The 27478-nt window shown below is 44.3% G+C and overlaps 1 protein-coding gene across 6 annotated transcripts in view; it reads left to right on the forward strand.

The window, feature by feature from the left end:
- Positions 1-26259, forward strand: part of plekhg4 (pleckstrin homology and RhoGEF domain containing G4) — a 318289-nt gene extending 292030 nt beyond the window's left edge. For 3 of the 6 annotated variants that reach the window (XM_085991271.1, XM_085991275.1, XM_085991276.1), the window contains 3 exons: positions 858-1084; positions 16029-16106; positions 25287-26259. In XM_085991271.1, the coding sequence (XP_085847397.1) occupies positions 858-1084; positions 16029-16073 (272 nt within the window). In that variant the 3' untranslated portion in view covers positions 16074-16106; positions 25287-26259. Of the gene's footprint in view, positions 1-857; positions 1085-15616; positions 15849-16028; positions 16107-25286 lie in introns of those variants that run through there. The other 3 variants (XM_085991272.1, XM_085991274.1, XM_085991273.1) reach the window with 3 other exon arrangements.
- The last annotated feature ends 1219 nt before the right edge of the window (positions 26260-27478 follow it).

The following is a 27478-nucleotide window of genomic DNA, read 5'->3' on the forward strand; positions in this document are numbered from 1 at the left end:
CCATCACCCCATCCTTAATGACCCACATTGGTTCCTAATCTCTCAACATCTCAGATTTAAAATGCTTATGCCTGTGTTTAAGCTTTTCCCTATTTCTGTAATGTATAACCATCACCCCCGCCCCCCCCAACTATCCATTCCTCTGACTCCAGCCAATTGTATATCCCTCTTTTTGCCCCTAGCCCCACCCCTGAAATTCCCTCCCCAAGATCCTGCATCTCCTTCTCCTCCCCTAAGGCCATCCTTAAAATCCACCTCTTCAATGAAGCTTTTGGTCATCCCACCTAATCTTTCCTCCTTTTGGCTTTAGCATCAGTTTTTCTTTATGCCTCTGTGAAGCACCAGGGGACATTTTCCTACGTTAAAGGCACTATATAAGTGCTAGTTGTTATTGAATTTATGTAACATTTTATTAATTAAAAATTAGGTTTATTTATTCTGTGTTCTGTGTGCAGTTATATACATCAGCAGAATAAATGTTAAATTTTACAGGGAAAAGTGATATTATAAACAAGTTCTTAATTATAAATGTGTTCCTTTTACTGCAATATGAATATAACTGAAATAAACAAAATGTAATTTTCTCATAACCACAGCTACACATGAATACTGTTTGCCTATAAATAACTTTGCAAGTACGTTCAATCATGTCAATAATGAATGGATTCAAGAGGCCACACAGATCCAGTAATTTTTCATGGCTTTACAATGAGATGTCTGGTTACTTATTTAAAGGAAGAGTAAAATAAGTTATTGTTTACATTTCCAACTAAAGCCTTCTCCTGCAGATGTTTCAGAAAAGTTTTCTTCTTGGGCAATTACTACAAACTTTAATTTGATTAATTCCTCTTTTTAAGCAACTGAAAGCTCGGAGTCTTCTTTCCACTGCATGTCTGGTAGTGGCTCTAGTGGGTCTGATAGTGGCTGTGTCTCCAGTCTCCTTCCTGAAAATCTATCCGAAGAGACAGGATCGCCATCCGATATATCTGCCTCGTATTCTTTCCCGGGATCCAAGCACAGCTCTAGTACCACCTCTCCACTGGAAGACAAGCCTCGATTTTCTAACAGCCAGTATATTTCAGCGGTATGTATTGTATGTACATTTATCCTTGGTTCATACAGCTGATGCTATCTTGTAGTTATGCCGAATGCTTCAATTTTTCAAGTTTCAGATACCTCCTACAAATTGTGTAGAGACAGCCTACAATGGGTGAAATAAAAACAGAAAATGCTGGAAATACTCAGCAGGTCAGTCAGCATCTGTGGAGAAAGAAACAGAGTTAATGTTTCAGGTCAATGACCTTTTGTCAGAACTAGAAGTTAGAGGTTTAACAGTTTAAAAGCAAGTACAGAGCAAGGGGAAAGGGGGGTGGAGGGGAGGAGTGATTAAATAGAATCATAGAATGGTTATAGCACAGAAGGAGGCCATTCAGCCCATCGAGCCCATGCCACCTCTCTGCAAGAGACTAACTTCAGTTAGTCCCATTTCCCTGTAGCCCTGCAAATTTTTTACCTTCAGGTACTTAGCCAATTCCCTTTTGAAAGCCACGACTGAGTCTGCCTCCACCACCCTTTCAGGCAGTGCATTCCAGATCCTAACTACTCACTGCGTAAAAAGTTTTTTCTCGTGTCGCCTTTGGTTCTGCTAATCACCTTACATCTGTGTCCTCCAGTTCTTGACCTTTCCGCCAATGGAAACAGTTTCTCTCTTCTCTACTCTGTCTAGACCCCTCATGAAATCTCTTCTCAACCTTCTCTGCTCTAAGGAGAACAACCCCAGCTTCTCTAGTCTCTCCACGTATCTGAAGTACCTGACCCTGGAATCATTCTTGTAAATTTTTTCTGCACCCTCGCTAAAGTGCGGTGCTGAGAATTGGACACAATACTCCAGTTGAGGCCGAACCAGTGTTTTATAATGGTTCATCATAACTTCCTTGCTTTTGTACTCTATGGGCAGGATTTTCATTGGGCCATGGAGGCGGGATTGGAGGCGTGTGGGTGGTTAAAATCACGAAATCGGGGGGCACGAACCCATCCCACCTCCATGCCAGTTTCAAAGGAGGCGGATACCCGACCTGTGCTGGGACCCGCCTCCCCGAGGCAGGAAAGGGATTAGTGCCAATTAACTGCCTGTTAACAGGCAGTTTTTAGCCTAATCCTATTTTTATTCCTGAAGTGTGGAATTCCCGAAGGCTCCAAACCACACCAAGTTAGCGAGGCGGACTGTCGGGTTGAAGGGCTTGGAGGGTTCGAGATGTCCGGTGTTCAGGTGAGTGATGGGTGCATGAGTGCAGAGGTAAGTGTGTTTGGTGTGTGTAAAGTGTTTAAAGAAGTTTAATTACCTTTACAGCCTTCCTTCAGGTCTCGGGAGTCCCTCATCTCACCGGCACAGAAAGCAGAATGGCTGTGAGCTGTCAGAAGTTGCAGCTTTCTGTTCTGGAGAGATCTCTAAATCAGCCTGAGAGGAAGGAATTAACTTAGTGTACAGATTCAGTGTTTGACAGCTTCAAAGAGCTGTCAAACGCTGATATTTCATCTGTCAAAAGCTCTTGACAGATGAAATGTCAATCTGTGACGTAACCTGTTGCCGGGTGGCCCTTAATTGGCCTGCTCTCAACAAGGTCAATCAAGTGAAGATCGTGTGGATTGGCCACAACTCGATGGAGGCGGGACTACAACCCCAAAAGTTGTAGTCCCACCTCCTACACGCCTCCAGTATCAAAATCCAGCCCCATGCCTCTGTTTATGAAGCGCAGAATCCCATATGTCTTTTTAACCGCTTTCTCCACCTGCCCTGCCACCTTCAGCGATTTGTGCACATATACCCTCAGGTCTCTCTGTTCATGCACCCACTTTAGAATTGTGCCCTTTAGTTTGTATTGCCTCGCCTCGTTCTTCCTACCAAAATGTATCACTTCACACTTTTCTGTGTTAAATTTAATCTGTCACATGTCCACCCATTCCACCAGCCTGTCTCTGTCCTCTTGAAGTCTATCACTATCCTCCTCGCTGTTCACTATACTTCCAAGTTTTGTGGCATCTGCAGATTTAGAAATTGTGCCCTGTACACCCAAGTCCAAGTCATTAATATGTATCAAGAAAAGCAGAGGTCCTAGTACCAATCCCTGGGGAACACCACTGTATACCTTCCTCCGGTCCGAAAAACAACCGTTCATCAGTACTCTCTGATTCCTATCACTTAGCCAATATCGTATCCATGCTGCCACTGTCCCTTTTATTCCATGGGCTTCAACTTTCCTGGCAAGCCTATTTTGTGGCACTTTATTAAACGCCTTTTGGAAGTCCATGTACACCACATCAACCGCATTGCCTTCATCAACCCTCTGTTACCTCATCAAAAAACTCAATCAAGTTAGTTAAACACGATTTGCCTTTAACAAATCTGTGTTGGCTCTCTTTAATTAATCCACACTTGTCCAAGTGACTATTAATTTTGTCCCTGATTATCGCTTCTAAAAGCTTCCCCACTACTGAGGTTAAACTGACTGGCCTGTAGTTGCTGGGTTTATCCTTACACATTTTTTTGATCAAGAATGTAACATTTGCAATTCTCCAGTCCTCTGGCACCACTTCTGTATCGAAGGAGGATTGGAAGATTATGGCCAGTACCTCCGCACTTTCCACCTTTATTTCCCTCAGCATCCAAGGATGCATCCCTTCCGGTCCTGGTGACGTATCTACTTTAAGTACAGCCAGCCTTTCTAGTACTTCCTCTTTATCAATTTTTATCCCATCCAGTATCTCAACTACCTCCTCTTTCACTATGACTTTGGCAGCATCCTCCTCCTTGGTAAAGACATTTGCAAAGTACTCATTTAGTACCTCGGCCGTGCCCTCTGCTTCCATGCGTGGGTCTCCTTTTTGGTCCCTAATTGGCCCCGCCCCTCCTTACTACCCTTTTACTATTTATATGCCTATAGAAGACTTTTGGATTCCCTTTTATGTTGGCTGCCAATCTATTCTCATACTCGCTTTGCCCCTCTTATTTTCTTTTTCACTTCCGCTCTGAACTTTCTATATTCAGCCTCGTTCTCGCTTGTATTCTCAACCTGACGTCTGTCATACGCACCCTTTTTCAGCTTCATCTTACTCGCTATCTCTTTCGTCATCCAGGGAGCTCTGACTTTGGTTGCATTACCTTTCCCCCTTGTGGGAATGTACCTCAACCATACCCGAACCATCTCCTCTTTAAAGGCAGTCCATTGTTCGATTACAGTTTTGCCTGCCAGTCTTCGATTCCAATTTACCCGGGCCAGATCCGTTCTCAACCCACTGAAATTGGCCTTCCTCCAATTAAGTATTTGTACTCTAGATTGTTCCCTGTCCTTTTCCATAGCTAGTCTGAACCTTGTGATACAATGTTCACCTACTGACACTTACTCCACTTGACACACCTCATTCCCTAGAACCAGATCCAGCAATGCCTCATTCCTCGTTGGGCCGGAAACGTACTGATCAAGAAAGTTCTCCTGAACACACTTCAGAAATTCTTCTCCCTCTCTGCCCTTTAACTATTACTATCCCAGTCTATATTAAGATAGTTGAAGTCTCCCATTTTAACTACTCTGTAGTTCTTGCACCTCTGTAATTTCACTGCAAATTTGCTCCTGTATATCCTACTTGTTGGTGACCGATACAATACACCTAGTAGTGTAATGGCACCTCATTGTTTCTTAACTCTTCCCAAATAGATTCTGTCCTTGACCCCTCCAGGACATTGGCCTAGAAATTCAGTTTGGGGCGGCCAGCTCGCTCGCGCCCAGAAAGTACCGCTGCGCGCGGAGCCACTTGCGCCCGCTGGAAATTCAGTTTCAGCGCCCCAACTTGAAGGCGGCCGCTATTCAAGGGTTTCGGCGCCCCCGCTTGGGGCGCTGAAACTGAATATCGGCGCGCTAGGTGCTGCAGCGCCACCCGCTGCGGAGCGGCAGGCTGCGGTACTGCAGGCCTTCCTCCCTCTCTTAAGGGGGAGGTGCCTGCAACAGCGAGATCACCGCTCGCTAGTGCCGGCAAATGAGCCCGGCACCACGGAGAAGTGCCGGGCTCCCGGAAAACAGCCGGCAATGCCGTGGGGGGGGGGGGGGGGGCGGTGAAGGAGGTGCGGGCAGGCGGCCGCCGAAAAAGCGGCCGACCGCACCTCCGCCTTAACCCGCCCCACTAACGCTACAGGACGGCCCCGTTTTCTGATCGCTGTTTACGGCCGCTGCGGAAGAGGCGGCCGCAACTAAATATGGCGGTCGGGCCGGTAGCGGGGCACTGCGCACACCGATGACGTCATCGGTGGCGGCGCAGCGCTACTGGCTAACGCCGCCATTACCGCAGCGCTGAATATCGGCGAAAGCTCAGCAAGTGGCGCAAAAGCCCTCTTTGGGCGAAAACTGGGCGCAAAGCCTACTGAATTTCTAGCCCATTGTCTCTCTCTCCAGCACTGTAACATTCTCCTTAACCAATACTGCCACCCCTTTCCTTTCCTATCTTTCCTGAACACCTGATGTCCAGGAATATTTAGTACCCAATCCTGCCCTTTTTTGAGCCAGGTCTCCGCTATCGCAACATCATATTCCCATATGACTATTTGCGCCTGCAGCCCACCAACCTTATTTACCACTCTTCATGCATTTACACACATGCACTGTAAGCCTATATTAGACCACCTTGTATTCTCTCTTAGTCTAACCCCACCTAATACCGTATTGCTATCTGTCTATCCCAATCCTTTGTGCACCTTGTTTCTCCTTTCCAATGCTACATCCTGGTGCCCATCCCCCTGCCAAATTAGTTTAAACCCTCAGCACTAGCAAACCCCCTCACAAGAATATTGGTCCTGGCTCTGTTGAGGTGCAACCCGTCCAGCCTGTACAGGTCCCACCTACCCAGAACTGGTCCTAATGTCCCAGGAATCTAAAGCCCTCCCTCCTGCACCATCTTTGCAGCCACGCATTCATCTGATCTATCCTCCTATTTCTGTACTCACTAGCTTGTGGAACCGGGCGTAATCTGGAGATTACTACCTTTGAGGTCGTGCTTTTTAATCTCTTTCCTAGTTCCCTAAAATCTGCCTGCAGAACCTCATCCCTCTTTCTACCTATGTCATTGATACCGATATGGACCACGACCTCCGGCTGTTCACCCTCCCCGCCTCAGAATGTTCTGCAGCCGCTCAGTGACATCCTTGACCCTGGCACCAGGGAGGCAACATACCATCCTGGAATCACGTCTGCAGCCGCAGAAACGCCTGTCTGTTCCCCTAACTATCGAATCCCCTATCACTATTGCTTTCCTGGTCTTCCCCCCCCCCCCCCCCTGACCCCTGCCCCATATAGCTGAGACACCCGTGGTGCAGTGGACTTAGCTCTGACTGTACTCCCCAGAGGAACAATCGCCCTTACCGGTATTCATACTGGTTAGAGAGTGAGATGCACTCAGGGGACTCCTGCACTACCTGCCTGGTCTTCCTTGTCTGTCTGACGGTCACCCACTCCCTCTCTGCCTGCACACTGCGGGGTGACCACCTCCTGAAACATTCTATCCACATGGCTCTGAGCCTCACTGATGAACCGCAGTGACGCCAGTTGCTTCTTAAGCTCCGAAACTTGAAGCTTGAGCTCCTCCAGCTGATGACACTTCCTGCACACGTGGTCGTCCAGGACACTGGAAGCATCCTGGAGTTCCCACATGGCACAGGATGTGCATTCCATGGGACTGAGGTGCCCTGCCATGCTTCTATTTAATGGACTATTAACTAACTTAACAGAAATAAACTTAAGACTAAAAGTCAGGCCTACCTTTATATCCTCTCGTTCTCCCGCAGGTCCGCTCTCGGGCCTACCTTTATCTCTGGCAGCTCCTCTCACTCTCGGCGTCTTTATTCAAATGATTATTTATAGTTCACTGCTGCTCTGTAGACCATGAGCTTAGTGCTGGGTTTGAGGTCCTGGTCTTCCTGTATGCCTCAGAGACATGGACCATGTACAGCAGGCACCTCAAAGCACTGGAGAGGTACCACCAACGCTGCCTCCGCAAGATCCTGTAAATCCATTGGCAGGATAGGCGCACCAATGTCAGTGTTCTTGTTCAGGCCAACATTCCCATCATCGAAGCTTTGACCATGCTCAATCAGCTCCGATGGACAGGTCACATTGTCTGCATGCCCGATACGAGACTCCCAAAACAAGCGCTCTACTCGGAGCTCTGGCACGGCAAGAGAGCCCCAGGTGGGCAGAGGAAACGCTTCAAGGACACCCTCAAAGCCTCATTGAAAAAGTGTAACATCCCCATCGACACCTGGGAATCCCTGGCCCAAGACCGCACAAAGTGGAGGAGGAGCATCCGGGAAGGCGCCAAACACCTCGAGTCTCTTCGCCGGGAGCAAGCGCAGGCAGCGCAAGGAGCGCACGTCAACCCAAGCACCCCACCCACCCGCCCCTTCAACCACCGCCTGCCCCACCTGTGACAGAGACTGTAGGTCCCGCATTGGACTCATCAGTCACCTGTGAACTCATTTTTAACATGGAAGCAAGTCATCCTCGGTTCCGAGGGACTACCTAAGAGAAGAAGAGATTTATAGTTATACTAGCTGGGGAGCCCCGCGTTGCGAGGGCAATTTTGGGGCGCTTGGTCTCCCTGCCCCTGTGTGTCCCCCCTCTCCCTGTCATGTCCTCTCCCTGTCCTATCCCTCCCTCCTAGCTTAGAGAGAGAAAAAAACTTCAATACTCACCCACCAATCACCTACCTGTTTTCCTGTGACATCACTCCTTGTTTTTTGCTGTTGTTTTAGAATTGGCCAGATTTGTACTGATGCCGACTCCTCGCAGGTCCGCGCTGCCTCGGCCTCCCGCTCTCTCTATTCTCTGATGCCAATTCCTTCCAGGTCCCAGTGACAAAAGGGATGATGGTGCAAGGCAAAAGGGGGTAGTAATGGGACAAGTAAAGAAACAAAAGATGAGTCTAGAAGAGTTGTAAATGGCAACAGCGGAAACATTACCTGCACCTGCTGCCCGAAAAAATAGAATCAGTAGTTATGATCTGAAGTTATTGAAATCAATGTTGAGTCCGGAAGGTTGTAAAGTGCCTGCTCGAAAGGTGAGGTGATATTCCTCGAGCTTCCGTTGAACTTCATTAGATCAGTGTAGGAGGCCAAGGTCAGAGTGGGACGGGGATGGAGAACTGAAATGGCAAGTGACCAGTAGCTCGGGGTCACCCTTATGGACTGAACGGAGGTGTTCAGCAAAGCGATCACCCAATCTGTGCTTGGTCTCCCCAGTTTAGAGGAGACCGCATAGTGAGCAGTGAATACAGTATACTAAATTGAAAGAAGTACAAGTAAATCTCTGTCTCACCTGGAAGGAATGTTTGGGGCCCTGGATGGTGGGAAGGCAAGAGGTGAAAGGGCACCTGTTGCATCTCCTGCACTTGAATGGGAAGGTGCTGCGGGAAGGGGAGCGGGTGATGGAAGAGTGGACCAGGGTGTCACGGAGGGCATGGTCTGATTGGTATACTGAAAGGGGAGGGGAAGACGTGTTTGGCGGTGGCATCGCATGGGAGGTGGCGGAAATGGCAGAGGATGATCCTTTGACCGTGGAGGCTGGTGGGGTGGAAGGTGAGAATAGGGGGTGGGGGGGAGGTGCTCTCATGGTTCTGGATGGGAGGCGAAGGGGTGAGGCAATTTACAGCTCTCTTTAGGATCCATCTTTTATTTCTTTACTTGTCTCATTACCACCCGGTTTTGCCTTGCACCATCATCCCTTTTGTCATTTAATCATTCCTGCCCTCCACCCTATCACAGACCTTCCCCTTTGTTATTTCCTTCTCTCCGTCCCCTTTTCCCTGGCTCTGTACTTGCTTATAAATTGTTAAATCTCTTAACTTCTCCCAGTTCTGATGTAAGGTCAATGACCTGAACCATTAACTCTGTTCCTCTCTCCACAGATGCTGCCTGACCTGCTGAGTATTTCCAGCATTTTCTGTTTTTATTTCAGATTTCCAGCATCTACAGTATTTTGCTTTTGTAATGGGTGAAGTAAGCTGCATTGGTAACGAGTACTACTGAACATAAGTTTTACAAATTGTAAGATGCCCCATTGGATGACAATACTTACTTGTATAGTGGTTTAGTCCTATGTTGTGGTTGGGGAAACTAGAGTTTTCTGAGTTATTAGTTGAACTCATTGCTATGTTCCACACAGGGAGTTAACTAGTCATGATTGGATTTCAATAATTTAGGTTGGCATCTTTCATAAGAATAGGCAAGGTTGAGAAAAAGCTTTCTGACCATTGAAGTTTATCACTCTTGCACCTAACTCTCCCAGCCTAACAATCAACTGCATTTTAACTTGCTGTCTACTGATTTATCTGACAAATTATTCCAAACATTTATGACCCTTAGAGTAAAGAAATTCTAATACGTATTTTAAATTTAATTTTAATTTAAGTTCCCTGGGTCTACTACCCTGACTGACTTTGAGTGATATTCTGAGTTTACCTTACCAACAACATGTAATACATCCAACTTCACCTCCCAAGTTCCCATCCAAGTCATACATCATCCCGACTTGGACACTCTGAGGGGGGAGGGTGAACAGCCAGAGGTCGTTGTCCATATCAGTACCAACGACATAGGCAGAAAGAGGGATGAGGTCCTGCAGGCAGAGTTTAGGGAGCTAGGAGAGAGATTAAAAAGCAGGACCTCAAAGGTAGTAATCCCTGGATAGAAACATAGAAGATAGGAGCAGGAGTAGGCCATTCAGCCCCTCGAGCTTGCTCCACCATTTAATGAGATCATGGCTGATCATCCAAACTCAGTACCCTGTCCCTGCCTTCTCCCCATATCCCTTGATCCCTTTAGCCTTAAGAAATATATCTAACTCCTTCTTGAATATATTTAATGAATTGGCCTCAACTGCCTTGTGTGGTAGAGAATTCCACAGGTTCACCACTCTGGGTGAAGAAATTCCTCCTCATCTCTGTCCTAAATGGTTTACCCCTTATCTTTAGACTGTGACCCCTGGTTCTGGACTCCTCCGCCATCAGGAACATCCTTCCTGCATCTAGTCTGTCTAGTTCTGTTAGAATTTTATAAATTTCAATGAGATCTCCTCTCATTCTTCTAAACTCTAGCGAGTATAAGCCCAATCGACCCAATCTCTCCTCATACGTCATTCCTGCCATCCCAGGTATCAGTCTGGTGAATCTTCGCTGCACTCCCTCCATGGCAAGAACATCCATCCTCAGATAAGTTGACCAAAACTGCACACAATACTCAAGGTCTCACCAAGGTCCTGTACAACTGCAGCAAGACATCCTTGCTCCTATACTCGAATCCTCTCGCTATGAAGGCCAACATACCATTTGCCGCCTTAACCGCCTGCTGCACCTGCATGCTTATCTTCAGCGACTGGTGCACAAGGACACCCGGGTCTCGTTGCACTTCCCCTTCTCCCAATCTATTGCCGTTCAGATAATAATCTGCCTTCCTGTTTTTGCCACCAAAGTGGATAACCTCACATTTATCCACATTCTACTGCATCTGCCATACATCTGCCCAATCACCCAACCTGTCCAAATCATACTGGAGTTTCTCGGCATCCTCCTCACAGCACACACGCCCACCCAGCTTTGTGTCGTCTGCAAACTTGGAGATATTACATCTAGTTCCCTCGTCTAGATCATTAATATATATTGTGAATAGCTGGGGTCCTAGCACTGATCCCTGCGGTACCCCACTAGTCACTGCCTGCCACTCGGAAAAAGAGCCGTTTATTCCAACTCTTTGCTTCCTGTCTGCCAGCCAGTTCTCTATCCAAGTCAGTACCTTGCCCCCAATCCCATGTGCTTTAGCTTTACACGCTAATCTCTTATGCGGGACCTTATCGAAAGCCTTCTGAAAGTCCAAATGCACCACATCCACTGGTTCTCCCTTATCTATTCTACCAGTTACATCCTCCCAGAACTCCCAGTCCCACGTGCTCGTGAGTACAGGAATAGGAGGATGGAACAGATGAATGCATGGCTGGAGAGATGGTGCAGGAGGGAGGGCTTTAGATTCCTGAGGCATTGGAACCGTTTCTGGTGAAGATGGGACCTGTACAAACCGGACGGGTTACACCTCAACAGAGCCGGTACCAATATTCTCGCGGAGTGATTTGATAGTGCTGTTGGGAGGGTTTAAACTAGCTTGGCAGCGGGATGGGCACCAGCATATAGGAGTAGAAAAGAGGAAAAAGGTGCATGAGTGAGTGTGTTGCAAAGTACTAGAGGCGGAAGTAGTACCATATTAGACAGGAGCAGACTAAGAAAGACTACGAACAATTCAAAAATGGGTTTAGAATACATGTACGTAAACGCACAAAGTGTGGTGAATTAGGTTGGTGAGCTACAAGCACAATTAGCCGTGTGGCAATATCTGAAATGTGGCTTAAAAATGGTGAAGACTGGGCACTTAATATTCAAGGGTACAAGGTGTTCAGAAAAGATAGGGAAGGGAAAAAGGGAGGTGGGGTGGCAGTGCTGATTAAGGAAGACATTGTAGTGTTGGAAAGGGAGGATGTTCTTGAGACAAGGACAGAATCTATTTGGTTAGAGTTGAGGAGTAAAAAGGGTATGATCACACTATTGGGGGTATTCTATAGGCCTCCAAATAGTAAGAGGGCGATAGAGGAGCAAATCTGCAGGGAAATTGCAGAGATATGCAAGAGCTATAGAGTGGTGATGTTGGGGGACTTTAATTACCCAAATATCGATTCACCCAATGCTAGGGTGAAGGGAAAGGATGGGGAGGAATTTCTGAAATGTGTTCAGGAGAATTTCCTTGACCAGTATGTTCTTGGCCCAACTAAGAAGGAGGCATTGCTGGATCTGGTGCTGGGGAATGAAGTGGGCCAGGTCGACCAAGTGTCTGTGGGAGATCACCTGGGTACGAGTGATCATCGTATCATAAGATTTAGATTAGCAATGGAGAGGAGCAAGGAACAATCTAGAGTGGAACTTCTAAACTGGAATAGGGTTAACGTCAATGGGATGCAAAAGGATCCCCAGGGTAAAAGGATCCAGCCAGACTGACAGGAAAAACTGTAACAGAACAATGGGCGATCTTTAAGGAGGAGATTTTCCAAGTACAGGCTAGGTACATTCCAACAAGTGGGAAGGGTAAGGGAACCAAAGCAAGGGCTCCTTTGATGACGATAGAGATAGAGAAGATGATGAAACAAAAAAAGAGGGTGTATGATGCAGGTCAGGTGAATTCTTCAAGGGAGAACCAGACCAAATACAGTAAGTTGAGAGGGGAAGTGAAGATGAAAATAAGATTGGCAAAGAGAGAATATGAGAGTAGAATGGCGGTTAACATAAAAGGGAACCCAAAAATCTTCTACCGGCATGTAAACAGTAAGCGGGTAGTAAGAGGCAGGGTGGGGCCTATTAGTGACAAAGAAGGTGTTCTATGCTTAGAGGCGCAGGGGCTAGAATGCTCAATGAGTACTTTGTATCGGTGTTTACTAAGGAGGTGGATGCTGACCAAATATTGGTAGAAGTGGAAAAGGTAGAAGCAATGGAAGGGGTGAAAATTGATAGACAGGATGTACTAGAAAGGCTGGGTATGTTTAGAGTGGATAGGTCGCCTGGTCCAGATGGCTTGCATCCCAGATTGTTAAGGAAATTGGGGGAGGAGATAGCGGAAGGGCTTGCCATAATTTTCCAATCTTCCGTAGATGCGGGGGAGGTGCCTGAGAATTGGAAAGTGGCAAATGTGACACCATTGTTCAAGAAAGGGTGCAAGGACAATCCTAGTAACTACAGGCCGGTCAGTTTAACATCAGTGGTGGGTAAAGTTTTAGAAACAATAATCAAGGAAAAAATTAACGGGCACTTGGAGAGGTTTAAGCTAATTAAGGAGAGCCAACACGGATTTGTAAAAGGCAGATCATGTTTGACTAATCTAATTGAATCTTTTGATGAAGTAATTGGGAGGATCGATGAAGGGAATGGCAATGGATGTTGTCTACATGGATTTTAGGAAGGCGTTTGACAAAGTACCACAAAGAAGGCTAGTTAACAGAATTGAGGCTCATGGAATAGGTGGGTCAGTGGCAGCTTGGATAAGGAATTGGCTTAAGGACAGAAAACAGCGAGTTGTGGTAAATGGCTGTTTTTCCAGACTGGAGAATGGTAGACAGTGGTGTTCCCCAAGGGTCAGTGCTGGGGCCATTGCTTTTTTTGATATATATAGATAAATAAATGACCTGGATATTGGAATACAAAGTAGAATTTCTAAATTTGCCGATGACACCAAACTTGGGGGTGTGGCAAACAGTGAGGATGATACCAATCGACTGCAACAGGACATAGAAAGGCAAGCAGAATGGGCAGACATGTGGCAGATGGAATTTAATACAGAGAAGTGTGAGGTGATGCATTTTGGCAGAATGAAAAGGGAGAGGCAATATACACTTAATGGCACAGTTTAAAGAGTGTGCAGGGACAGAGGAACCTGGGAGTTAATGTGCATAGGTCCCTGAAGGTGGCAGGACATATTGCGAGAGTGGTTAGCAAAGCATACAGGATCTTGGGCTTCATAAATAGAGGTGTTGAGTACAAAAGTAGAGAAGTTATGCTGAATCTTTATAAAGCGCTGGTTAGGCCACAACTGGAGTATTGCGCCCAGTCCTGGTCACTACACTTTAGGAAGGATGTGAAGGCCCTTGAGAGGATGCAGAGGAGATTTCCCAGAATGGTTCTGGGGATGTGGGATCTTAGCTACAAGGACAGGTTGGAGAAGCTGGATTTATTTTCATTAGAGCAAAGGAGGTTGAGGGGTGATTTGATAGAGGTGAACAAGATTATGACGGGTTTGGATAGGCTAGACGGGGAAAGGCTGTTCCCAGTAGTTGATGGTACAAGGACTAGGGGATACAGATTTAAGGTTTTGGGCAAGAGATATAGGGGGATGTGAGGAAAAGCTTTTTTACGCAGTAACTGGTGAGGACCTGGAACTCGCTGCTGACGGAAGTGGTGGAAGCGGAGATACTCAATGTTTTCAAGGGGAGACTGGATAGGCACTTGAGGGAAATAAACTTGCAGGGCTACGGGGATAGAGCAGGGGAATGGGACTGACTGGATTAGTCTGCAGAGAGCTGGCATGGACTCGATGGGCCAAATGGCGGCCTTCTGTGCCGTTATGACTCTATATCGCCGTTCATCATCGCTGGGTCAGAATCCAGACACTTCCCAACTAACAGCATTGTGGGAGTATCTTCACCATACGGACTGCAGCGGTTCAAGAAGGTGGCTCACCACCACCTTCTCAAGGGCAACTTAGGATCGGCAATAAATGCTGGCCTTGCTAGCACACCCATATCCCAAAAATGAATAAAAAATAATACATATATATGCCTCAGTGAGGTCCCCCAAACCACCTTTCTGGATTATACAACTTATAATCTTAATATATTACTTCTCAGACCATCTCCATTACACTTGAGATAATTCTTCTTGTTCTTCTCTGCATTCTCGCAATGCATACACATCCTTTTTGCAGTGTGATAACCAGAATTGAACACCAAATTCTAGGTGTCGTCTGTTCAGTACATTACAAAGCCTTAGCATAACTTCTGCACACATGTACTTCATTCTTCTGGTAATATAGCCCATAATTTAGCTTTTGTAATTGCCTCGCCACATTGTCTGGACATTGACCTTGTTAAGTCCACTACTACACCCAGGTCCATTTCTGAATCTTCCTAGCTAATTCTGTTCCGTTCATTGCATACTTAGCGACAAATTGTTTTCTTTCCAATGTGTGACGCTTTATAATTGTCAGTGCTAGGTTTTATTATCTTTGTGCCTTCCCAATTGCATAATGGATCCTTCTGCAAATTATTAACTTCTATTTTAATGTTAGTCTGAAAATTGTTTGAAGCTTACAACTGCTTTTGACATTCAGGCCATTTAAGTAGAAACAGAGGCACAAGCACTGATCCCTGTTATACTTCACCTAATACCTCACTCTTGCCAAATTTGGCATTGCATCCAATAGTAATACTCTATTTCTATTTTTTTTTTTAAACAACTTGTTATCCAGTCTCAAATTCTACACAAAATTCCTGTCTTAAGTCTTTCATGTAGAACTTCATCAAATACTTTCTGAAGCTACAAAGAAACTAATCAGACACTCCCATTATCTTGTACGATAGCAAAATACTGCGGATGCTGGAAATCCGAAATAACAACAGAAAATGCTGGAAAAACTCAGCAGGCCAGGCGACATCCGTGGAGAGAGAAATAGAGTCAACGTTTCAGGTCGAAACCCTTCGTCACGAACCTGACGATGGGTTTCGACCTGAAACGTTGACTCCCATTATCTTTTTATTATAAAGTGAACAAGGGAGTTGAGGTTTGTCAGGTAATGCCATCCCAATCTAAATCCATGCTGTTTCTTTTTATATTATTGCTGTATAGGTACTGCTCCATTAAGTTACCCTAGTATTGATGTGAAGCCAATGGACATGTAGTTGTCTGGGTCAGATTTCCTTACTAATTAACAGAATCTACTTTTTGTTTATATTTTAGAAAAGTATGCTATTTTTAAATATTTGTTTCCTTCTAGTGCTCAGCCAAGCAATGCATCTGAAGCACAGACCTTCAATCTAGAACACCCAGCGAAGTTGTAGTCATAGTCACATAGCAGTTACTGTAATTTGATAATCTTGGGTGTGAAATTTATGTGATTAGAGAATGGAAATGTCAGATTAATGTGGGGAGAGAAGATTGGGATTAAGATCTATTGTATTGTCATTAGATGCAAAGTAAAAAAAAAGTTTCAACTTGCTTGTGCGGAAGGCCTTGTGTCCATGTCATCTTATGTGCTTCTGCTCTGTTAATGCTTCCTGTGCCACTTGCAGTGCTGTCTTAAATCTGAAGAAACTGATGGTGTGAAACTGTGAGGGTCATTCCCATTCTCTTTCTTTGGTGTCGGTCATTAACTGCTTTCTCTAACCTGCCATTCTACTTTTCCTCAGCAGAAATCAGATCAAATTACCATAAGTCCATCCACAATGGTGTAAGAGTTGTTGTGTTCTCTATCCTGCCTTGTCTAAGTAAGTGAGGTGTTGCATTCTTGCTATTTTTGTTCAGTAAACTTTCTTTTAACCCTCTAATAGCTTCTCCTTTACCCACCCAAAAAAGTTGCTTAAATAATATTGTAAACTATGGAACAGAAATTACAAGTAACAGATAAAGATTAGCAAATAAATGGTACAGCAAATTGTAGTGATTTACAGAACATAACTAATCCTCCTCAGATTTAGAAAATAATAAACAACTGCAACTGTTTGCTAATTCACTTAATAAATGCTGGCCCTGCGATGGCTTCCCTTAACAGCAAGTTTCCATGAGGTTATTTGTCTCTTCCCCTATGGAGTCTCTAGCCGTCCTCTTGATGGTCTCTGAAGAATTGGCACATGTTACCTGAGCTTTACGCCTAGCACCCTTTGAAGTTCAACCAGGAGCAAAGAAAATTCAAAATGTACCTTCCAGAATCAAAGCTGCTTATTATACAGAATCTTGGACACAGGAAATGTCTGCAGATCTAAGACTATTTGATAGAATGGCAGCAGTGTCCAACTAATAGATGTTAACGACCATTCATCTGAACAAAAAAGCAGGCCGTCTCCACAGATGCTAATACAAAAAGAAAATACTGCAGATGCTGGAAATCTGAAATAAAAACACAAAATGCTGGAGACACTCAGCAGGTCAGGCAGCATTTGTGAAGAGAGAAACAGAGTTAACGTTTCAGGTCGATGACCTTTCACGGTCATCGACCTGAAACATTAACTCTGTTTCTCTCTTCACAGATGCTGCCTGACCTGCTGAGTGTCTCCAGCATTTTCTGTTATTATAAGCAGGTAGACAAGTTGCAATTAAAACATTACCATATTAACAGCCTCCTGATTATCTAGTACCAACTTATCTTATTAGGCTACTTACGGAACTTAACTGTTTCAGATAGCTGAGTCATTAGAGCAGATAATGAGGAGGCCTCTCAGGTCTCCCATTGGCCTGAAGTGATCGAATAAACCATTAAAACAGTGGCGATGATTGTTTGCAGTCAAGCATCCCAATGAAAGACAGACGGCCCTTGCCCCTCCAGTAAAGAAATGACAGTGCATAGAAACTTAAAATATAAAGGCTTTTCTCTGATGTGAAATATAATTAAACTCCCTAATTATCACAGATGGCTGATTATTGGCAGCTATACATCACCATTCCCCAAGACAAAAGGGAGTCATTTTCTCAGGACATGCTCATTCGAAGGTTCTGCTCTCGCTGTCTTATGAATCTTGAGCTTCTTCATGTTCAAATAAATGCAATGCAATCAATTTGATGGCCAGAATCCTTGTAGACATTAGTCATTTCTGCATCTAAATCTATTTAAGTGGGTTATGTTGACGTGGGGAAATTATGGGTGAGAAGTGTGCAGTAGATTTGTGTGCAGTTAAGCTGCTAGCAGTGGTAAGCGGAATTAAAGTGGAGTACACTGAAAGATGGCGAAGGTTAAAATAAAATTAAAATTAAAGAAAAACTTAAAGGGAAACAAGGAAGTGATTAAATCCTCTTTGTTATCCAATCTTAATGGCAACACAGACACAATTTTCCAGCTAATGGTAGTCGTTAGTTCTAAACTAATAAAACCTTTCCCCTAAATCAAAGAGCAAAAGATTTATTTAATGAAATAGAATTTGAGTACAATTAAGACTTCTCGTATCTTAGCCTTTATGATGCCTGTCTGTTATTTTGTATGTTGACACTGAAATAGTGCAATACAGTGGGAAATTTATTGGCAGTTGTAACTTGGTACAGTATAAAGAATCCTTGTGCATGTTCAGTAAATACATAGGTAGAAAAGAGATTAGCTCTTCTGTTTGTCCTCACTGCTAAATTTGCAAAGCCATTTGTTAATGTATTTTAATGCTAAAATGTCACATTGCAACTAGATTATGTCACCAACGAGAAAACTTGATGCTGTGTCTGCCTGACGTGAGCACAGTGCACAGAAAACTGTTGGTCAGAGATTCTTTAAGAACTTGAGAATGTTGCTCACAGCTTTCAAACTAGGAGTCTGTCAACCAGTGTTCCCTTTAATTTTTTTCTTGAGTGCGCGGCCCCTTCAAAATACCGCGCATGCGCGATTTTTCCTATTTAAAAGCTGATGAGCCGGCTGCGCGGGCACTGCAGAGCGCCACGTGGCTTAAAGGAAACATTGCTGTCAACCACAAATACATTAATCCATATATGAACTGCTACAAGCAGTGCAATCTTGTATGTTGATCTTGGTGTGAAAATCTTCAGTATACAATATCAAGATGGTAGAAATCCCCTCTAGCAATATTTTCAAATCTAATGGGGACCAGGAAGAGGTTAAGATTAAAATTAAGATTCAAACTTGCTTGTAAGATCTTGCTTTTTTTGTCTCTCTTTTTAATCTGTGCTGTCCTGCTTTGTATCAAGCTGAATTTTAACAACTGGATTTGTTTACAGCATCTAAAATTATTGGGTAGACAAATGCGAGGACCCAACAAGTGCGTGGAGCTCATGGACTTTGTCACTAAGATTGCGACCATCCTGTCAGCTGCCTCTGCCACTTCCCTCCCTTCTCCTAGCCCACCGGGCCAAACTTCCTCTAAGGTTCCCCCTGCCCTAGCCCTGAACTCGCATCTTTCTCTAGTTTCTCTCTGATCTCCCCTCATGCCCTCTCTGAGCTCATCTTGTCCATGAGACCCACTTCCTGCTCCTTCGACCCTATTCCCACTAAACTGCTGAACATCCAACTTCCCTTCCTGGCTCCCATGGTAGCTGATATTGTTAAGGGTTCTCTCTTCTCAGGTACTGTCTCCCTCTCCTTCAAATCGGCTGTCATCACCCCTCTCCTCAAAAAACAACCCTTGACCCCATGTAAACCACCGCCCCATCTCCAATCTCCCTTTCCTCTCTAAAGTCTTTGAACATGTTGTCGCCTCCCAAATCCATGTGCATCTTTCCCAGAACTCCATCTTTGAGTCCCTCCAATCATGTTTCCGCCCCTACCACATTACCAAAACGGCTTGTATCAAAGTCACAAATGACATCCTTCTTGACCTGTCTGCAGCCTTTGACACAGTTGATCACACCATCCTCCTCCAATGCCTCTCCACCATCATCCAGCTGGGTGGTGGGACAGCACTCGCCTGGTTTCACTCTTATCTAATTCTAGCCAGAGAATCACCTGCAATGGCTTATCTTCCCGCTCCCACACTGTTACCTCTGGTGTTCTCCAAGGATCTATACATGCTGCCTCTCAGCGACATCCAAAAACACAGCGTCACTTTCCACATGTATGCTGACGACACCCAGTTCTACCGCACCCCCACCTCTCTCGATCCCTCCACAGTCTCTAAATTGTCGGACTGCTTGTCCGACATCCAGTACTGGATGAGCAGAAATTTCCTCCAACTAAATATTGGGAAGACCGAACCATTGTCTTCGCTCCCCGCCACAATCTCTGTTCCCTAGCCACCGACTCCATCCCTCTCCCTGACAACTGTCTGAGGCTGAACCAGACTATTCGCAACCTTGGTGTCCTATTTGAACCCAAGATGAGCTTCTGACCACATATCTGCGCCATCACTAACATCACCCGACTCTGCTCCTGCATTAGCTCATCTGCTACTGAAACCTTCATACCTTTGTTACCTCTAGACTTGAGTATTTCAATGCACTTCTGGCCGGCCTCCCACGCTTTACCCTTTGTAAACTTGAGGTCATCCAAAACTCTGCTGCCCGTGTCCTAACTCGCACCAAGTCCCGTTCACCCATCACCCCTGTGTTCACTGACCTACATTGGCTCCCAGTTAAGCAACGCCTCAATTTTAAAATTCTCATCCTTGTTTTCAAATCCCTCCATGGCCTCACCCCTTCCTATCTCCGTAATCTCCTCCAGCCATACAACCCTCCAAGATATCTGCACTCCTCTAATTTTGGCCTCTTGAGCATCCCCTATTTTAATCGCTCCACCATTGATGGCCATGCCTTCAGCTGCCAATGCCCTAAGCTCTGGAATTCCCTCCCTAAATCCCTCCACCCCTCTTTCCTCCTTTAACATAAGAACATAAGAAATAAGAGCAGGAGTAGGCCAATCGGCCCCTCGAGCCTGCTCCGCCATTCAATAAGATCATGGCTGATCTGATCCTAACCGCCAATCCACTATCACAGAACCATCTCCTGAATCTAACAGAATTAGACACACGAAATAGGAGCAGGATCAGGCTACACGGCCCCTGGGCCCGCTCCGCTACCCACAGGGCCATGACCGATCCGAACCTAGACTCATGTCCAAATTCCTGCCCGCTCCCCGTAACCCTTAATTCCCTTTACTTCTAGGAAACTGTCTATTTCTGTTTTAAATTTATGTAATGATGTAGCTTCTACAGCTTTTTGGGGCAGCATATTCCATGGACCTACCACCCTCTGAGTGAAGTAGTTCCTCCTCATCTCAGTTTTGAAAGAGCAGCCCCTTATTCTAAGACTATGCCCCCCTAGTTCTAGTTTCACCCATCATCGGGAACATCTTCCCCGCATCCACCCGATCCAACCCCTTCACAATCTTACATGTTTCAATAAGATCGCCTCTCATTCTTCTGAACTCCAATGAGTAGAGTCCCAATCTACTCAACCTCTCCTCATATGTCCATCCCCTCATCCCCGGGATTAACCGAGTGAACCTTCTTTGTACTGACTCGAGAGCAAGTATGTCCTTTCTTAAGTATGGACACCAAAACTGTACGCAGTATTCCAGGTGCGGTCTCACCAATACCTTGTACAACTGAAGCAATACCTCCCTATTTTTATATTCTATCCCCCTAGCAATGAAAGCCAACATTCCATTGGCCTTCTTAATCACTTGCTGCACCTGCATACTAACCTTTTGAGTTTCGTGCACCAGGACCCTCAGATCCCTTTGTACTTCAGTACTTTCCAGTTTCTTGCCATTAAGATAATAACTTGCTCTACAATTTTTCCTGCCAAAGTGCATAACCTCACACTTTCCAGTATTGTATTCCATCTGCCAAATCTCTGCCCACTTACTTAGCCTGTCGATGTCCCCTTGCAGGTTTTTTATGTCCTCCTCACTCACTACTTTCCCTCCCATCTTAGTATCATCTGCAAACTTTGATATGTTACACTCGGTCCCCTCCTCCAAATCGTTAATATAGATTGTAAAGAGTTGGGGACCCAGCACTGACCCCTGCGGAACACCACTAGTTACTGATTACCAGTCTGAGAATGAACCATTTATCCCAACTCTCTGCCTTCTGTTAGATAGCCAATCCTCTATCCATGCCAGAATATTACCCCCAATCCCGTGATTTTTTATCTTAAGCAATAATCTTTTGTGTGGCACCTTGTCAAATGCCTTTTAGAAGTCTAAATACACTACGTCCACTGGTTCCCCTTTATCCACCCTATATGTTACTTCCTCAAAGAACTCCAGCAAATTTGTCAAACATGACTTCCCCTTCATAAAACCATGCTGACTTTGTCCTATTAAATTATGACTATCCAAATGTCCTGTTACTGTCTCCTTAATAATGGACTCCAAAATTTTACCTACCACAGATGTTAGGCTAACTGGTCTATAGTTTCCAGCCTTCTGTCTACTGCCCTTTTTAAATAAGGGTGTTACATTAGCAGTTTTCCAGTCTGCCGGGACCTTTGCCGAGTCCAGGGAGTTTTAGAAAATTATTACCAATGCATCCACAATCCCTACCGCCACTTCCCTCAAGACCCTAGGATGTAAGCCATCAGGTCCAGGTGATTTATCCGTCTTGAGTCCCATTATTTTACCGAGTACCACTTCCTTAGTGATTTTGATCGTGTTTAGCTCCTCCCCCCCCTTTAGCCCCCTGTTTGTCCAGTGTTGGGATATTCTTAGTGTCTTCTACTGTAAAGACTGATGTAAAATATTCATTCAGTGTTTTTGCCATCTCCATATTTCCCACCATTAATTTCCCGGTCTCATCCTCTAAGGGACCAACATTTACTTTAGCCACCCTTTTTCTTATAACTATAAAAACTCTTACTATCTGTTTTTATATTTTTTGCTAATTTACTTTCATAATCTATCTTCCCTTTCTTAATCAATCTTTTTGTTATTTTTTGCTGTCTTTTAAAGTTTTCCCAATCCTCTATCCTCCCACTAGATTTGGCTACCTTATATGCCCTTGTTTTTAGTCGAATACTATCCTTAATTTCTTTACTTAGCCACGGATGGCTGTCTTTTCTTTTACACCCTTTTCTTCTCAGTGGAATAAAAATGTTTTGGAAGTTGTAAAATAACTCCTTAAACGTACACCATTGATCATGTATCATCTTACCCTTTAATCTATTTTCCCAATCCACTCTACTCAATTCCGCTCTCATACCTTCATAGTCTCCTTTATTCAAGCTTAGCACGTTTGTTTGAGATCCAACCTTCTCACCCTCTAATTGAATATGGAATTCAACCATGTTTTGGTCACTCATTCCAAGGGGATCCTTTACTAGGACATTTTTAATTAATCCTGTCTCGTTACACAGGACCAGATCTAAGGTTGCTTGCCCCCTGGTCGGTTCAGTTACATACTGCTCAAGAAACCCATCCCTAATACACTCAATGAACTCATCCTCAAGGCAGCCCTGCCCAATTTGATTTGTCCAATTAATATGATAGTTAAAATCCCCCATAATTATAGATGTTCCCTTATTACAAGCCTCAACTATTTCCTGATTGATACTCCGTCCAACAGAGTTGCCACTGTTCGGAGGCCTATAGACTACGCCCACTAGTGTTTTTTTCCCCTTATTATTCCTTACGTCCACCCAAACTGTTTCATTATCCTGATCTTTTGACCCAATATCATTTCTCTGTATTACAGTGATTCCTTCCTTTATTAACATAGCCACCACACCTCCCCTTCCTTCCTGCCTGTCCTTCCTGATCGTTAAATAACCTGGTATGTTTAATTCCCAGGCATTGTCACCCTGCAGCCATGTTTCTGTAATGGCCACAAGATCATACCCATATGTAGTTATTTGTGCCATTAACTCGTCTATTTTGTTGCAAATGCTACGTGCATTCAGATAGAGAACTTTCAAATATGTTTTGTGACACTTAGTTCCTGCTTTTGCCCTTTTTATTACTTTACCTTTTACTCCATACCTTCTGCCCCTTCCTGACACGCTCTGGTTTTTAATTTCCCCACTGCTACCTAAGTCTATGACCTTCTCTGTTGTCATTTTTATTATTTGCTCTCTAGGAACCTCCCCCCCACTAGTTAGTTTAAAGCCCTCTCTACAGCCCTAGTTATATGATCCGCCAGGACTCTAGTCCCAGCACTGGCCAAGTGAAGCCCGTCCCAACGGAACAGCTCCCTCCTGCCCCAGTACTGGTGCGAGTGTCCCAGGAAGCAGAACCCATTTCTCCCACACCAGTCTTTGAGCCACGCATTTAACTCTCTAATTTTATTTGTCCTAGCCAAATTCGCTCGTGGCTCAGGTAATAATCCAGAGATTATTACCCTTGTGGTTCTGCTTTTTAATTTGGCCCCTAGCTGCTCAAACTCCCTCAGCAGAACCTCCTTCCTTGTCCTATCTATGTCGTTGGTACCAACATGGACCACGACAACTGGATCCTCCCCCTCCCACTCCAAGTTTCTCTCCAGTCCAGAGGAGATGTCCTTAACCCTGGCACCGGGCAGGCATCACAGCCTTCGGGACTCTCGCTCTCGGCTGCAAAGAACTCTATCTATCCCCCTAACGATACTATCCCCTCCCACTACAACATTTCTTTTAACTCCCCCCACTTGAATGGCCCCCTGCTCCACGGTGCTGTGGTCAGGTTGCTCATCCTCCCCGCAGTCCCTGTTCCCATCCTCACAGGGAGTAAGAGCCTCGAACCTGTTGGACAAGAGCAAGGGCTGCGGCTCCTCCAACACTACCTCCTGGATCCCCGTACCTGCCTCACTTCTAGCCACACCATCCTGACCCTGGCCACGGACTACATCTGAATTAATTAATCTAATTGGTGTGAATACCTCGTGATACACAGAGTCCAGGTAACTCTCCCCCTCCCTGATGTGTCTCAGTGTTTGAAGCTCGGACTCCAGCTCTTCAACACGGAGCCGGAGTTCCTCGAGCAGCCAACACTTACTGCAAATGTGATCACCGTGAGCATCAATGGTGTTCACCAGCTCCCACATATTGCAGCAGCAACACATCACCTGATCTCCCATTCTATGTAATTAATTACATTTATTAATATTATTGTTAAATACCCTCTGCCCCGATTCTAGATGGTGAGTATCACACCTTAGAAACTATAAACCAAAGAGATTTAAGCTTAAAAAGGGAGAAATACTTACCAACCAATCACTTACCCGCTTTCTGGTGACGTCACACTTGGATTACTTTTTACCTCTCTCCTTCCCTCTGAGTTCCCAGACTGGAGACTGGTAAACCTACCTGGTCTCTGGGGCTTTTATAGCCCCGCTGCTGCCGCTCGAGATTCCCGCCGACGCACTGAGGCCTTACCTGGTCTCTGGGACTTTTATAGCCCCGCTGCTGCCGCTGAGTTCCCGCCGACGCTCCTTAAAACCTACCTCTTTGACCAAGCTTTTGGTCATCTGCCCTAATATCTCATGTGGCTTGGTGTCGAATTTTATTTTATAAATCTTCTGTAAAGCGCTTTGGGATGTTTTACTGTGTTAAAGGTGCTATATAAATACAAGTTGTTGTTGTAGATCAGACAAATGAGCTTAGGATTGAATACAACTCAGAATTGAAGAGGTGGAAATTTCCATTCTGTAAAAACTAATAAGGGTCTTAATTGTAATGATTTTCAGTCTCAGCTCAATTGTTAGTGAGCGATTTCCCACAGTACAAACCAGTCCATAATTGACTGCTAAATTGGTATTGGAGAGGCTACAGGATAGCTTATATAGGAAATGGGAATGTCATATTGGCACAGCAGTGGAGCTCTTCTGAGATAGGCTTAAGACACACTTGAGCAGAGTAAATGGAGTTATACCCCTCATCTAAAGAACTAATCAGATATTTGTTGGCAATTGGAAACAAAGTTACCATTTTTCATCTAGTTTGAGCACAAAATTCACCAAAATGTTTCTTTTAATAAACCTTTTTTTGGTAATTTTTAAATATGTAAAATCTGATGCACCATTTTAACGCATTTACTTTTCTGTTAGGTTTGATACACATCTCTCGTATTCCATCTATTACTGGAAAGCAAATGTAACCCCTTAAACAACTTGTGAAGAGCAGAACAAGCAGCTTTCCTCGTACAGTATACACCACCCCAAAATGGAACATGATTTGGTACTCCTTAGAAACCATTATAATTTTTTGTGCACTGACTGCATTCTGGTAACTTGGAAGACTGTGTGGCCCAGAGACCTTGACCATTGGAACTTCAGTTTTATTTTTGCAGCAGTTCACATATTTGGCAAATTACATTACATTCTTCATTTTGGCTAATAAGTATCGTGCAGTATCTATACTGTACAATTAGACAAATATTTGTAAATACTAGTTAACATTTCTGTGCAAACTTTGTGTTTTGTTGGTCTGTTTGATCAAATTCCTTAAGATGAACAATTTACTTAGGTATTGATTGTTAGCCATTTCTAGTGTCTTGCATAAGGTGCATGTAGATAACCCTTAGATGGAAAATTAAACAATTATATTTGTTGAATAAGAGTTGCTTTTACAAATTAAAACATCTTTTGTCACACTGGCTAAAAGATTTAGAGTAGCCTATTGACCAGCATTAATAATAAAATGAAATAGTGAGACTAACGAGGTACTGAAGACGGAGGAGTTTGCAGCTCCTGTTCAATAGTTTAACATAGTACATTTATCTCACTAAATAATTGTTTCTGTAAAATCTGTAAATAATGTACTTAGCACAAGTTGTGCTGGGTTTTTTGGGAAGGAAAAGACGTATAAATATAACACTTTTTTCCTATACTAATTACCAGCAAAACAGGGAAATCACTAAAGTGCCATTGGTAATTACTTTCATTAATCTGATAGAAAATACTTACTTTAATTTACTGAGATAAGCATGTACATGTGCTGTCATCCATTTTGTTGCCTTTAATATACTCCTACACTTGGGCATTTTCAGTATTTAATAAACATGAACGGCTTTGTTTCTAATTGTTTGAACTTTATTCACAAGTCTTGAATGAGCAATATTTCATTATATAAGTTCCAACAATTTTATCAAAAGAAAAAGTATAGCAAGTACAAATGAACAAAGCAAAAAATTACAAAATTGGTTGTTTCCTCAGACTTATAAAGTTTGAACTGTGAAATTATAATTTAATTGACTTTAGAACTGATAATGCGCTGATTCACAGCCCATGTTGTCAGGTGCTGAGGCTTGCCATGCAGCCGCTGCATGTAGTGTGAGATGATAGGGTGTGTAAGCATCTATGCCACTGAAATCTGCACATCAGGCATGTACTGGGCTTATCAGAGCCTCATGCTCTCATAATATGGCATCAGCACCTGAACAGCCCTGCTGGAGCTCAGCTCCTGTTTAAAAAAAAAACGGGTATGGAATAGTTGTCCCATTCAGCCATGTTGGCTCCTGTTCCTTAAAGGGGAGTCTGCTAGTAGCTGCATGTTGACCTAGGAGTTTCACTGCTTATTTCACTAGGTACTTGAGTTAAAGTTGAACTCCACCCGCCACTTTTAGGTGGTAACTCTGACCATCACTGTTCTTTGGGTACAGCTGGGCTCAGAAGAGGCATACAGTACAGGCTGGCCCAGGTATCCAAGATAACTGTAACAGAACAATCTCGCCATGCATAGGATGATTGTACTGAACAGGTGGAAAATGTGGCAGAAGAGGACCCTACCCATCAATCAACTGAAGATCGTCTAGCACCTAAAACCCAGGGAAATCCTGCCACTCTGTAAAAATTGACCATGCAATTTCATTTGCCTCCATCCAGTATGAAATGAGCAGTCTTGTCAAATAGGGCATGAACTTGTCTTATAATGATATGGACTGCAACCTGACTAATATAGCAGAAGTTGCCAGTCACACCTCGGATAATAATTTACTGCTGTGGTCATCTCACAAAGCTAAGAGTGACCCTAGCTCCAAATCTGGACATCCTCCTGACATATCCAAATTCCTTCCTCTTACTCTGGAATTACACCACTTTTGCACCACAAAAAAAATCTGAAGTTTGGACCCTAAGGCTTTGAAATTTCTGGAACCCTACTCCGTAGGAAAAAGGTGTGACCGAGTGGAACCTTCACCCAAGGCCGGAATCCCTGTCCCAAATTCCAGGCACAGGGTCATTTGCATAGCATAGGTGAGCTGCTGGTACCTGCAAGATGGTGTCAGCAAACAGTTAGCATG

This window comes from Somniosus microcephalus, chromosome 6, assembly GCF_052327205.1.
Source record: "Somniosus microcephalus isolate GS21.2 chromosome 6, FLI_Smic_1.0, whole genome shotgun sequence".
Classification (NCBI taxonomy): Eukaryota; Metazoa; Chordata; class Chondrichthyes; order Squaliformes; family Somniosidae; genus Somniosus; species Somniosus microcephalus.